This window comes from Pyrus communis, chromosome 10, assembly GCF_041283825.1.
Source record: "Pyrus communis isolate YQ-2024b chromosome 10, ASM4128382v1, whole genome shotgun sequence".
Classification (NCBI taxonomy): Eukaryota; Viridiplantae; Streptophyta; class Magnoliopsida; order Rosales; family Rosaceae; genus Pyrus; species Pyrus communis.
The window spans coordinates 30,619,224-30,633,087 of NC_142574.1; the positions used below are offsets into that span (position 1 = coordinate 30,619,224).

Consider the following 13,864-nt stretch of genomic DNA (forward strand, 5'->3'; position numbering starts at 1 on the left):
AAAACAAGACTTTAGTATCAATATAATACTAAAACGACACCTCGACTCTTGGGCCATTTTCCTAATTTATACTTCTTTCATGCTATTTTTATAAATTTCCAATTCTGCTATAATTTGTAATTTCTCAAGATTTTGTAGTACGATGTTTAAACTACTTTTAATCTACAAAAATAGATATCAAATTGGATTCAAGTGAAATTTTATAGTATAATTATTAACACGCTTGCCTACTTTGAAAGAAAATATTCATGAATCAAGAAAGTCATAAACAGAAAAAAGAGAATGAACGAGATAGATTCACTTTTTTCGTGATCAATCTAATTTCAAGTTGTTTAAGTTTTAAATTCTTAATATAATTGTGACAGCGGCGCAATTTTAATCAATGTAAGTTAGTAAACGCATAGGAACTAGAATAAAAAAAAATTATGACAACCGTGCCTTAATAAAAACAGAACAAGTCGTAGATCAAAATAATGTCGATAGTCGTTTTAAGTAAAACGTCATAAATTTTCTCGTACGCGTACACTATATTTGGATGAGGGAAATAAATTTAGAATTTTGACAAAAGTTAGAATTTATAAATTGACATGCACCAATCTCCTTGTTTGGATTCATAAACATAAAAATTAGAATCCAGCGAAAAAAAAAAAAAAAAACTTTTGGAATTTGGAACCTCCAATTTCCAAATTTAAATTTCATGTAAATATGTGTCATTTCTCCCAAACAAGAAAATTCAGAAATTCTAGAAAATAAAATTCCCTATTTCAATTTCCATTATTTTAGAATTTCATAATAATCTTAAATTTCCTCATCCAAATAGAATGTTAAACTGTTACACAAAGTTAAAGTAAATGTGACGGTATTTAAAAGCAGGGGCTCAGGTGAAACGTGAGTTCATAAAGCTGGGGCGAATAAGCAATATGGAAAGTTGTGGGTGACAGGTTAGAGTTTGGGTCGTAATTTGTGCCAGATGGATGTTGGTTGACATTATGTACAGCTATGGTTTTAAGATTCTCAAATTTTGACTTGTCTGGTGAAATATTACACTTTGCCCTCGTTCTGTCTGCCAACTTTCATTTCTATATATGAGATAATCCTGTTATAATTTCTTTTTCTATATGTGCGTATTTACGACACTCGAAACATTTCATAAAGTTACTGCACACAAAACGTTTAATAGAGTTGCAAGTTTACTAATTTTGGTTTTGTTGGGCATCCAATTGGAATACTTTGAGCCTTGAAATTTACTAATTTTGGTTGAAAAAAATACGTATACATACTGATATTTTGCAATCAAAGCAAACATGAACGTATTATGGCCCACCTAATCTCAACCCACCCCCACCTACTAGAAGGATAAAATTTTTACTCTGCCAGAAACACGACATATTACATAAAGTGTCATAATACAATTGGCTAGAGTTTTTCTTTAAGTTTTCAACCAATTGTATTACTACATTTAGTATACCGGACCGTATTTCTGACACACTAAATAATTTCTCATAAATGGTTTCCCTCACTTTTTATAGATGATTGTTTAATTATTTTGTTGAACTACAATTCATTCCATTTCTTGAAACCTTGATTTCATACATATGTTATGTACAAAGAACCTTCAAAAAACGTTATGACTACCACAATACAAATTGAGAAACAGTAAGTCTACAAAAGTAGTCCCATGATCAAGACTTTATATGTCATTTATCTCGTTTAATTTTTCAATCTAATCTGAATCTTTAAGAAAAATCTTGATATGATTGTACCTTCTAATGTAGTATATTCGTGAGTAACGAGCTTAGGTTTTTACTCTACATTTTTATTTTTTTTTCATATACTCTATCTTCTTATACGAATTAGTTGAAATTAATGAATATTGTATATCTTTTAAAAAATGATAAAATGTTAAATTAGTTAGGCAACATTACCCAAACCTTATAGTAATCATCAACAAGCAGTTCCCCCACCCCGAGTCCCACTAAACTAAAGAATAAAATAAAACAAAACAAAAAAAAATTAGGCAGTTGGTTAATATGGGCTGGGCCTGATTTCCTTGCACATAGGCCCAGGCCTATCTGAAAGGACTTCGGCTCCGAAAATATATGCCCTGCAACCAAATGGAACTTAATTAGCTTCTGGTAATGTCCTCAAAAGCTTTAGCTTTTGTAATTTAAGAAAAAAAAAGTTTAAGCTTTTGCAACTTTCAGCTGGAGATGTCGTTTCTAAGACATGACATGACTACTTTGGTTATGTCCAGAAAAGGGGAATTAAGATTTTTTTCGGCTCTTTTGTGTCCGGAGGCGATAAGACTCGAAAATTCAAGCTGTTAGAGAGAGAGAGAAAGAGGGATTCAGACCGTTTAAGAGTTTAATTTATGTAAAGTGGGCTAGTAAAATGCGTTAATCAAAACCACATAATTTAAATTGAGTGGTTCATATTTCAAGTCCGGTGACTCCAGACATAGAGATTCGAAAAGGATCTCGAGTCTTGAAAAGGTTTAAGCTTTGCAACTAGGAAAGTATTTGTCGGTTGATTATCTATCACGTCTTGTATATTTGGATTAAAGACTAATTACTTGGTTATTTTGAATAATTAGAAGCAAAGTGCTATAACAAGTAGCAACTCCGTAATTTTTGAATTTTACAAGGAAATTAGAGTTTCCAATGCTTCCCTAATTTACCTCACTCCGCTAAGACAGAAAGAAAAAAAAAAAATGAAAAAAAAAAAGAGGCTTCGAAAAAGGAAATTAGAGTTTCCATTGCTTCCCATTCCCAGTCCCAATTATGGAAGAAGAAAGGGATTGAGGCAAATTAGGGAATTTTGAATTATATCCTCCCTTGAAAAACAAGTAGCAAACTAAGCAATTAGAAAGTGACAAAGCACAATTAAGCACTTTCTTGTGACGTGGTTGGACATTTATAATTATAGTAATTACGAATTTTTTTCCCCATATAAAACATAATCATACTGTCAAAGTAAGTAGTAAATTGTTATGGTGATTAAACATTTATCCTTGATCCACTACATATCGAATCCAAACTTTTTTTGAATATAAAATAACGCTCGTACCCAAAAAAAAAAAAAAAATCTTAAATTATATTTTCAATAAGAGCACTTCTAGTGTAGAAAGGCCCCCCATGTCAATTGACAATTGAATCCTCTCTACTGAATAGTAACTGCCTTTAATGAATAATAATTGTCTTTTGCATCTCCACTCTTAAACTGAATAGCCTTGGCAATATGCAATAAAATATTAGCAATTTTTATTTTATAAAATAATAAAAAATATTTTTTAATTTCAAATAGGATTTTTAAATAATCTCATCAAACCATGTGTCATTATCCGAAAGTAAAATTTTTGTAGATAGATTATAATAAAATTTTTAACCAATTCCGTCTCGCAACATGCTCTTAATTGTTTAAAATTGTTGAAAATATTGAAAGGTGTAAAGTGGGAGAAAATGAAAAGGTATTTATAGAAAAAAAATTATAATTTTTAAAATTTTTTTTGAAAATTTTCAAATCTTTAATATTTTTTTTAAGAAAATTTATTAACTTAATTAATATGGACAGTTGGATTACAAAAAAAAAAAAAAATTGAAATCCAACCGTCCATAATGTGACATTTGGCCCATCATAACATTTCTGGTTTTTTTCCATTTTTTTTCTTTTTAATTATTAAAGCCTAAAAACTTGGACCGTTAATTCAAAGGTAACTGAGTGGGGCTGACATGCGGGTCCCAACATCTTAAAATGTGCCTTCACGAGGACATGTTATGCACGCACCTGACGCAAAATTTTTTATAACGTGATTGACGTCATTCTAACGTTAGCTTTGCATCAATCCCCTCAGATGCTTGGGCTTTGAACTCCTGTCTGCCCTCTCCCACAGGCTCCCCCTTGGCCCAATCATCCGAATGGGCTGGAGTTAGTTTGGGAGGGAATTGGGTTGATTTAGTTCCCTGTCCACAGGGCTAAACCCAACGCTGGATTTGCTCTTAGCCATCATCACTTCTATCCCATTGTTATGATTTGATTTAAATCCCAAAATGTATTAAATGACGAAAGTACCCTTAGTTAGATATAATCAAGAAAAATGTGATTGGACAAAGGAGAGGAAAAGGGCACAGAATTTCACAAAAGGGCAGCCCAAGCATTTGAAAACCAAACCAAACCAAATCGAAAGCCAAACCTAAAACCCCGATCTCTCTCTCTCTCTCTCCTCCGCGACCCAGTTTCTCTCTCCTCAATTTTGGCACAAGACCTCCTTCTTCGTCTTCTTCAGCTGAAGTACCAGTCTTCCAGACCTCCAATTTTCCAATTTTGCCCTTCAATTTCAAATCTTGAATCCCCCAGAACAAAAACCCTTGTCCATTTCTGTTCAGAAATGCCCATCCCGAACTGATAACGCAGAGGAAGGAACGCCGCCGTTTACCAAGATGATCGTGAGAACGTACGGCCGTCGCAAGGGAGGGGGTATTCCCAGAACTTATTCCGACACAGAGCTAAACGACGCCGTTCACGACGACGACGATGTCGGCAGCGACCCCTTCGGATTTTCCCTGTCGCAGCCGCAAGAAAGCAGCGACCCTTTCAATTTCTCGTCTCAGGAGGACTCGTCTTCCGGGTGGGCCCATTTCGATTCGGACCCCTACGTCACCAAGGTCGACTCCTTGAAGCGCTTTTCGCTGGACGGCGTCGTCGCGGGGGGTTCCAAGAAAGCCAAGACTCGGAAGGAGGTGGTGGGAAAGAACTCCTACAGGCCGCCACCGCCGCCGTCAATTCTTGCGACTTCGACTTTGATGGAGGCCCAGGAGTTTGGGGAGATGATGGAGCATGTGGACGAGGTCAACTTCGCTTTGGATGGGCTCCGGAAAGGTCAACCGGTTCGGATCAGAAGGGCTAGCTTGCTCTCATTGCTGTCTATTTGTGGGACGGCGCAGCAGAGGCGGCTTCTCAGGACTCAGGGGTAAGTTAGGCTGACTTTAAACTACTTCTTCATTGGTTCTTGGATATAAAAATTCGACTTTTGAAATGGAGTTTATTGAAATGTCAAGAATTTCTTGGTGGGGAATTGGAAATGTTAGTTTGAAGTCGTTTTTTTCTTATGGATATTTGAATTTTGGGTATGTGAGGTTTTCGAATTATAAGTAGTTCTTGATAGGTATGTGAATTTGGAGAGTGTGGGGGTGTGTATTTTAAGTAAGCCTTGATTGCACTTTGAGTTTACAACTTTGCTTTGAGGTTTTGGAGATCTGTGGTTAGAGATGCATGGTTTTTATTCGAATTTTGTTTACTGGTATGTAGATGCCTAGCTGTGTTGAATGTATCCGAGGTTACATGATAGTGCAATAGAAAACTTGATTTGACTGCTAATTTTTCATTTCAAATTATCAAGTGTATTTGCATCTTCTTTGGGGCCCATTTATTCCCAATATTGTGACACTGTGTAATGATTGCCTATGATATTGTTGTTTATCAAGTTTTTGCTTACTCCTTGTTTCTATCAAAATTATTGTGCGTTGTTTTATGGGTTATAAATTGATCGGTAGTCCCTTCGTTTCAGGATGGCTAAAACAATAATAGAGGCTATAATGGGTCTCAGCTTTGATGATTCACCTAGCAATCTGGCTGCTGCAACTACTTTCTATGTTTTGACAAGTGATGTAAGTCATTTAGTATTTGAAAAGTGATGATTCTAACTTGAAGTTTTTATCATTATAAGTACCTTTCATGAAGTTTTCTTGTGCACGGCTCATGTCTGCTGTGAGTCTGTAATTTTTCAAGAGTACATACAAAGAAGTTTATTTTTTTCTTACTAGTAAACCTAAGGGATTGTCATCTTTTACTGTTGCAGGGTCAGGATGATCATCTTCTGGAATCACCGAACTGTATTAATTTTTTGATTAGGTTTTGCAAACCAATTGTCTCAAACACCACTGAAGATAAAGTACCAAAAATTGGACGTAAGCTTCTAGCATTGCGTATCGGTGCTGACATCTCGCAGTGTACGACAAAAAGATTGGACTCCAGCTCTGCCGCTATCTTTTCCAAAGTTCAAGAAATTCTTGTAGGTTGCAAGGACTTGAAGCCGAGTTGTGTGGATGATGGAGGAATGGAAAAGCCGGAGTTATGCCCAAAATGGATAGCTTTGCTGACTATTGAGAAAGCTTGCTTATCTACTATTTCTCTTGAAGGTCTGTTTCTGTGTTGAAGCTGATGGTTTTCTGGTTATGATACACATTGTTATGTTTGATTTAGTCAGGATCTCAAGCATTCATAAGATTGTATTTTAATGTTTAATTTAGGCATGAGATTATGCACCATGTAGAACATCACATAGTTGCTTGAACTGTTTCATTTGTGTTAAAACATCCACTGTGCATTATAATTTACAATGTAGAGGGAACAGTTATAACGTTCAAATAGTTCTGATGACTATGCAATAGATTTTCAAATAGTTCTTCCTTAATCCTGGGTTGGGATGAGTAGGTAACCATCATGTTTCTTTTTGTTTTACATCCTTATTTTTTTTTTCATTTTCCTCTTATTTATTCCTGATTGTTTTGTTTTCCAATTGGCCTGCACTTTCAGAAACCACTGGCGCAGTAAGGAAGTCAGGGGGCAACTTTAAGGAAAAATTACGAGAGCTTGGAGGTCTAGATGCTGTATTTGAGGTGACCATGGGTTGCCATTCCAATTTGGAGGTGTGAACCTGTATGTTTGTTTGATCTCATTGTCTGTTTCATCATGTCAGAACTTACATTCTGTGAAAAATAATGCATGCCCATGGTAAAGAACCAAAATGATAGTGGGCAGCCTTAATTGTATCTAGATTCACAAGTTTCTTCTGTTTCTTCACCCATATGCTTCTTTAGTTTATGAGCAACACTGACTACACATTATAGTAAGAAATGGGCAGTTATCTATTTGATAGCATCATCTTCTTTATTGTTCATTGTAGTTCCTGATTTTCTTCTTGGAGTAACATGAGTGGCTTTGCATGCTAACAGTATCACTTCTCAATCATGAATTTATTGAATTTATCTCTGCTTTTGAACAATTTGTTTATGGTGGTGCTATCCACACACCCCAACCCTGTTAAATTCTGTCCTTTGATCTTCTTCAATTCATTCCATCCAATGGCCGGAAATTGACAGGAGTGTTTGGAACATAAAAAGAGGTATGTGGATAGCACCACACTTTGTTTTATTTCTTTATTACATGCACATCATACATGTTCAGTTGTGATAAGTTGGTAACGAACCATAGTCACGACTCACAATGTAACTATTTCCTTATATACTTTCTTGGTTTTTCATTTGGAACCTGGGGTCTATATGGTACTCAATTGTTATTGGTGAAATTGCCCTTTTAAGCACAAGAAACTAATATGCAGGGTTGGCTAAAAGATAGCTCGCATTCTATTTGGGAAAAGGAAATCGACAAGGTGCGGAGCCTGGTTCTTCTTTTGAAATGTTTGAAGATCATGGAAAATGCGACATTCCTAAGTAAAGAGAATCAGGTATTTTTAATGTGATTTACTCCCGCTCTGTCCGTTGGTCTGTCTGTCTATCTCTCTCACGCTTTTCTTCTCCTTTTTAGTTTGTAAAAATCATACTGCATTATGATGTTAGGATTATTGTTAACTATTGAAAGGGGTAATAAATCTCCACATCCATGTTTTCTAAACAGAGCCATTTGCTAGGAATGAAAAGGAAGTTGGATCCCATGGCAATTCCTATGTCTTTTACAGAACTTGTTATAAGTGCCATCAATATTCTATCAGGTAACTATTAGTTTTTGGAGTTACGTTTGATTCTTAATCTTTTTGGGTTTCTGATAATTAATGGCATTGTTTTCTAGGTCTTTATCTGCAGGAAAGTTCCTCATCTGCCTCTAATGAAGAAAAATCTTATAGTCTCTCTAATGGGGTTGAACATGTTTCTGAGAAGAGATCCGATATATGTCAGAGCAATCAGTTAATGTCAACGCCTCGCTCAGGGTATACTATATTCAGTTCGGAAACTACCAGCACCTCCATGACTGATGCTTATTCATTGAAGACAAGACTCAATTCTTCTAGAAATGGTTCTTCCAATGGTGTATCAAGCCATGTAAGCAGTGGAATCGGTAAATTTAGTAATCTTTCCACGAGGAATGCTGGTTTTAGACGGCGATCCTCTAACTTTGACGACTCCAAAATTGATCTTTCAGAAGAGAGTCAAGATCCTTTCGCATTTAGCGATGATTCCAGGATGGATGCTGATCTCAGTCAGAGATCCTATATTTCCCAAGACTCGAAGACTGATCTTTCACAGGGGAGTCAAGATCCTTTTGCATTTGATGAAGATGATTATAAACCTTCTAAGTGGGACAAGTTATCTGGCAAGAAAAAGTTCTCTCTTTCGCAAGAGAATGCAACAGCATACAGAGAAATTGATGACATTTGTCAATTGCAGCTTATTATGAGCCAAGAAGCATCGAGTAATGGAGAAAACCATCAGACGCAAGAGACCACCTGTTCAGGTGCTGTTAACAGAGAAGGTTCCAGTCTTGTAGCAGACTGCCTTCTTACCGCTGTCAAGGTAATTCTGCAGTCCACTATATTAAACCTTTTTCACATCGCATTGAACTTTTGTTGCTCTCCCTCTCAACTTCTATGCAGTTGAGGGTGGGGTGGTGGTGTTACTGGTGTACAGTGTAGTTGTTTTTTGGTCTCTTGATCAGATGCAGGTTTTATTTTTAGATTCATTAGTTACTGTTTACTTCTCTCTTGGTCTACTAACAGCTCTCAACTATGACTTATTCAGTTATTTTCCAGTGTAAGTTTTATGTTTATAATACTCATCAGCTGTTTGATTATTTTGGTTACTCATATTAATGGAAGATCGCTTTTTCAATTAATCGAAATCCCATCGTCCATGCAGTGTGTTGGAACACAGAAAAAGCCATTAAACCGTGCAAACTCATTAAAGTCTTTCTTGGCAGGTTCTGATGAACTTAGCAAATGATAATCCTGTTGGGTGTCAGCAAATTGCTGCCTATGGAGGACTGGAAACCTTGTCTTCCTTGATTGCCAACCACTTTCCATCTTTCAACTCATTATCTTCTCCCTTCAGCGAGAGAAGTGAGAATACTTCCAGCATGGAACTTGACCATCAGAATGATAAACGTCTCACTGATCAAGAGCTGGACTTTCTTGTTGCTATTTTAGGCCTGCTTGTGAACTTAGTGGAGAAAGATGGCCAAAACAGGTTAATTTCCATCTCATTTTTTGTCCATCTGTTTATACATTCTCATTTTAACAACCGACCTCCATTTTTTAGCTCAATTTATAGTTCAACTAAGAGAACACGTTACCACAGTTGGTTCCAATGAAGTGGTATCGTTGAGAGAGTGGAAATGTCTTCCATATCCTATTCTTATAGAGTCCAAATTGCTTCTTAAGGTGTAACAGAGATGCTCCTTTTAAAGTATCTGGAATAATATGCACGAATACGTTACTGTTAGGCCAGTTTTGAATAATTGTATGGATAGGATGAGGGGTCTGTACAAGAATTTGTCCAATATTCTTGTATACATGTATGTGGAGATAATGGCAGGGTTATAGAGGTGACTGCTTCCATTAAACAACTTGTAGATACAAAAAAAATTAAGTCAGTGAAAGTTGCTATATTGTAATCATAGTGCTTGTCTGCGGATTAACTAGTCTTAGTGTCTAATTCAGATTAACTAGTCTTAGTTTCTAATTCTTTATAAATTATTCTGCCGCATTAGGACTGTCATGCTCTTAAATTTAACAAACTTGCTTTTCATCCAGATCGCGTCTTGCAGCAGCTAGTGTTCACTTACCTAGTTCAGAAGGGTTTAAAGAGGGGAGTCGCAAGGATCTAATTCTGCTAATCTGCTCTATCTTTCTAGCCAACCAAGGTGCAGGCGAGGGAGGTGGAGAAGAAACGATTTTACCAGTATGTTCCTGTTGACTATGGAAATTTCAGTTTTGTTGTTTAAGTTGTGATTTCTTGAAAACACAAGTGCCTGCCTCCTACTGTCTTGCAAAACAAAGACAAGAAATTGAAATTTTATTTACCATATAATTGGTTGTGCTCTGGTTAACTGTTTTCATCTCATATCTGATATTAGTTGATGTTTTCTAACTTTGATTTTGTTGTATGGGTACAGACTGATGAGGCAGCTGTCTTACAAGGAGAACAGGAAGCGGAGAAAATGATAGTAGAAGCTTATTCTGCCTTGCTTCTAGCATTTCTTTCAACTGAGAGGTAGGTTTGTTTGCTCTCTTTCCTGTTTATCAAGCACATCGTTGTGCATATTCTCATCAGAATTTGTTTGCTGCCCTCAGTAAGAGTATACGTGATGCAATTTCTGACTGTCTCCCAGACCGCAACCTGGCTATCCTAGTACCTGTGTTGGACAGATTTGTGGTATGTGTATTAAGTTCAAAACCATGATATATATGATGTTAGAGCTTAACAGAACGAAATTTGTCGATGCCAAGTTATGCTAGATTTGAAACATCAAAAAATTGGTGCACGTAGTTTGTTAACTGACGGAAAGTTATAATTGCTCTAATGTGATTATATATATCTATGATTTCTTCCTCAGGCATTCCATTTGACGCTAAACATGATATCGCCCGAGACTCATAAAGCTGTGAGCGAAGTAATTGAATCATGTAGGATACGGTGAGAGCTTCAGAGATGGACGAGAATCCTGTACAGATTTGGCTTTCCTTTTAGAAAAATGGTTGTTTACCCATCTCCACGACGCTCATCGAGCCTGGATTCAGGTGCACGCCGTGTTGAGCTGACTGCAGGCAGGCCTGTTTGCTTTGTTAATTTTTTTAGGTTTTCGTTTTCCTTCCCCATGTCACGCTATTCTTTTGTATCTTTCTTTTTTCTTGCCCCACCATTTTTAATAGGTCAGAGGCAGAGACCATACTTGTATACGAAGAATAGTAGCTTAATGAAAATGTCTTGCTTTCGTTGTAATTAGCATTTCTTCCTTTTGTTTTCCCCACTATTTTTTGTTTTTGTCGTTCGTAATAATGAGTAATGTTCTCCTAGATCCGTGGTCTAAGAAAATTGTGGTCAATCACCGTTTGTTTTTGTCTTCCGAAAAGGTATTATAGGCTAAAATCGGACTCCGAGATCAAAAGTTGTGCTAAACCGTTGGGACGAAGATGTTCATATTTGGGAGATGAATGTTGAGGATGGCTGTTGTTACAGTATTTGACACAAGGTTTGCTTATTGCCCAGGAAGGAACGAGAGAACTACAAATTTTGCCTTCTGCATAAGATTCCTCACCACTACATTATTGGCAGTTTCACATCACATGCATCTTTTTCCCAAGGACAAATCTCACTTCCATCTCTGGCAATCTTCAAGCAAAGCCGTTTCAAATGTGCTTTCCGAGGAAGGTGAGGATAAGCTGATTGACCTCGTCAGGTGACTGTTCTTGAACAAAATGCGTTCCTTCGGGAAGAAATACAATCTCCAAATTGGGGGCAAACTCTTTGAACTTTCCACTGCTTATGTAATCCTCTATCCCTGGAAATTTGTTCGAATAATCCTTGCCACCCCTTATAAGAAGTGCCGGAGCTTTAACTACTGGATTTGATACAGCAGACTCGTCTCTAATTGCCCTATCAATGTGCAAAAAAGAGTTCAACACTCCTTAAAATGTGGTTACAACTTGGTCGAATGCTGGGTGCGATCGTTCCACACTAGTTATGACAGCAAAAACCACTTTCATCAACTGCATTACCTGTACGGAACTTGCAGCGCAGTTCGGAAACCTGATTTCTCATACAAAGCTCCATATGCTGCAAGATCTTCCTCACTGAACCAAGGGGGAAGAGGCGTAGATGGATCCACGAGGTCCATAATCTCCTGGTCTTCTGCAGCTATTGGTATTTCGCTTCTGGAGAAAAGGATGTAAACATTACGAACAACTGTTTTCGCATCAAGGCGCCCAAAATCAGCCTCTGCCCGTCCAGGTTCCTGCAACAGAGGTAACAGTTAGTTGCAAAACTCGCAAGCAAATCATGCTTGCAAAAGTATAGAACATGTAATAAGGTAAATGCACACCTGCCATCTTGAAATGTAGAGACCTTCTTGGAGAGATTTATCGATTCTACGAGGGCCTGGTGGCATGATGGGCGCTCCCATTGTTACAACGCCGAAGATCCTCTCCGCGTGCAGAAGGGAAAATAATGTCGCCACCCCAACTCCAAAATCTTTTGCAATTAGGAAAACCTATGCAGATTTGAATACAATTTTTAGAGCCTTAAATCTTGAATACAATTACCAATTAGCTCTTATGTGTAGTGATACTTTGAATTCTACTTCGATTACAACAACAACAAAGCCTTATTCCACTAGTTTGCGATTTTGGAGATGCCACTGAATCACATCCCAAACTAATTATTCGCCGACATGCATAACAATGACATCTCGTCATATGTAAGTTTCTCTCAACTTCTACCAAAACAAAAGGGAGAAAGACTTGTGTAATTAAAAAAAATTAATCGGAATTAATAATTAAGGAGAAGAATCCGGAGACAAGGATTCTTTCTAACAAGTACCTTGGGAATAGCAAGGGAATCAAGAATTCCAAGGATGTCACTGGCGAGGTCACGGTACGAGGTCTTCTCCGATTGGGGAGGCGGGTCGGATAGTCCGTATCCGCGGTAGTCGGGAGCGATGGCCCGGAAGCCGGCGTTGGCTACCGCAACCATCTGGTGCCGCCACGAGTACCAAATTTCCGGGAAACCGTGCAGGAACACGACCACATTGGAGCCTATGATAAACAAAAAAAAAAGACGGGATCGATTATATTAAGAATAATAAATGGTGTGCGGACGAGGAAGTGGGGAGGAAGATAATCTGACCTGTTCCGATGTCGGCGACGTGGAGCTTCAGGCCTTGTACGGTTACGTACTTGTGCTGGATTTGCTCCATTTCAGGTCGTTTATCAGGCAAGACAATGTGTACGAACAAGAGAGGGAGAGTTCAGTTTTAGTTCCGATCAGTTCCGACAAGACAATGTTTGGACTTGCAAATTAATGAAATTTCCTGTCTTAATGACACGTAGACAATGTTTGGACTTGCAAATGTTAATACCAAAACGCCATGTCGTTCAATGCAGTTTCTGTAAAACTATAGATCGCTGCCTTTCTCACACAGGACATACTCTGATCTCGCGGCAGACCGAGTTTGACTCAGCGTGTTTATTGTCTTTTCCTAAAAAAGGCAGGATCTTTTCAGATTTTGCCCTTGAATCCCTCAACTCTATTGCTTGTATCTGGCACCGTTGGATTATCTTTGAGTAGTATAATAAGAATGACAGAGTCGCCACCCTTCAAATTGAAGACAACGTTTGATATCTGTGTCATCCAAAGGTAATCGTGCTAATTTTGTGATTTGGATGTATTTTGTCTCCTGTTTGATTGGATTCATTGGGTTCGAGAATGAACAAAAAGAATAAGGAATGTTTCAGTATGTGACGGCTACATAGTTATGCAAATGCATCAACCATTACTTGATTTATATATGAGAGGGATTGCCAACTTACATTCTTATCTCTAATTGAGCATGATTTAATGATTACGTTTTATGAAATGTTTTATGAGATATTATGCTTACTGCTAATATTTTGGAATATCATATTTTATCAAACTGATGTTCTTTGTAGTATATATGATGGATGACTATATGCTATGAAGATGATGGATGACTTTATACTATGAAGATGTTTCGAGATATATGTACCTATGTTTGGAAAGACTATATTTAACAGTTTTGTGCCTATCTAATGGTCGCTGTTCTGCGAATGGGCGAGGGA

General features: G+C 37.3%; 2 protein-coding genes across 2 annotated transcripts; one reads left to right on the forward strand and one right to left on the reverse strand.

The window, feature by feature from the left end:
* The first annotated feature begins 4,108 nt into the window (after window positions 1–4,108).
* LOC137729555 (wings apart-like protein 1) lies at window positions 4,109–11,009 on the forward strand. The gene is made up of 12 exons (XM_068468530.2): window positions 4,109–4,966; window positions 5,564–5,663; window positions 5,855–6,194; window positions 6,592–6,704; window positions 7,397–7,522; window positions 7,693–7,786; window positions 7,864–8,585; window positions 8,989–9,254; window positions 9,821–9,968; window positions 10,183–10,280; window positions 10,361–10,442; window positions 10,624–11,009. Exons 1-12 carry the CDS (start codon window positions 4,437–4,439, stop codon window positions 10,705–10,707), a joined length of 2,703 nt encoding a protein of 900 aa, XP_068324631.2. The 5' UTR covers window positions 4,109–4,436; the 3' UTR covers window positions 10,708–11,009.
* A 157-nt stretch (window positions 11,010–11,166) lies between these two features.
* LOC137730205 (epoxide hydrolase 3) lies at window positions 11,167–13,079 on the reverse strand. Its single transcript, XM_068469276.2, has 5 exons — window positions 12,912–13,079; window positions 12,606–12,820; window positions 12,109–12,276; window positions 11,786–12,021; window positions 11,167–11,663 (listed from the first exon to the last, which is right to left on the reverse strand). Exons 1-5 carry the CDS (start codon window positions 12,979–12,981, stop codon window positions 11,417–11,419), a joined length of 936 nt encoding a protein of 311 aa, XP_068325377.2. The 5' UTR covers window positions 12,982–13,079; the 3' UTR covers window positions 11,167–11,416.
* Between the last annotated feature and the right edge of the window lie 785 nt (window positions 13,080–13,864).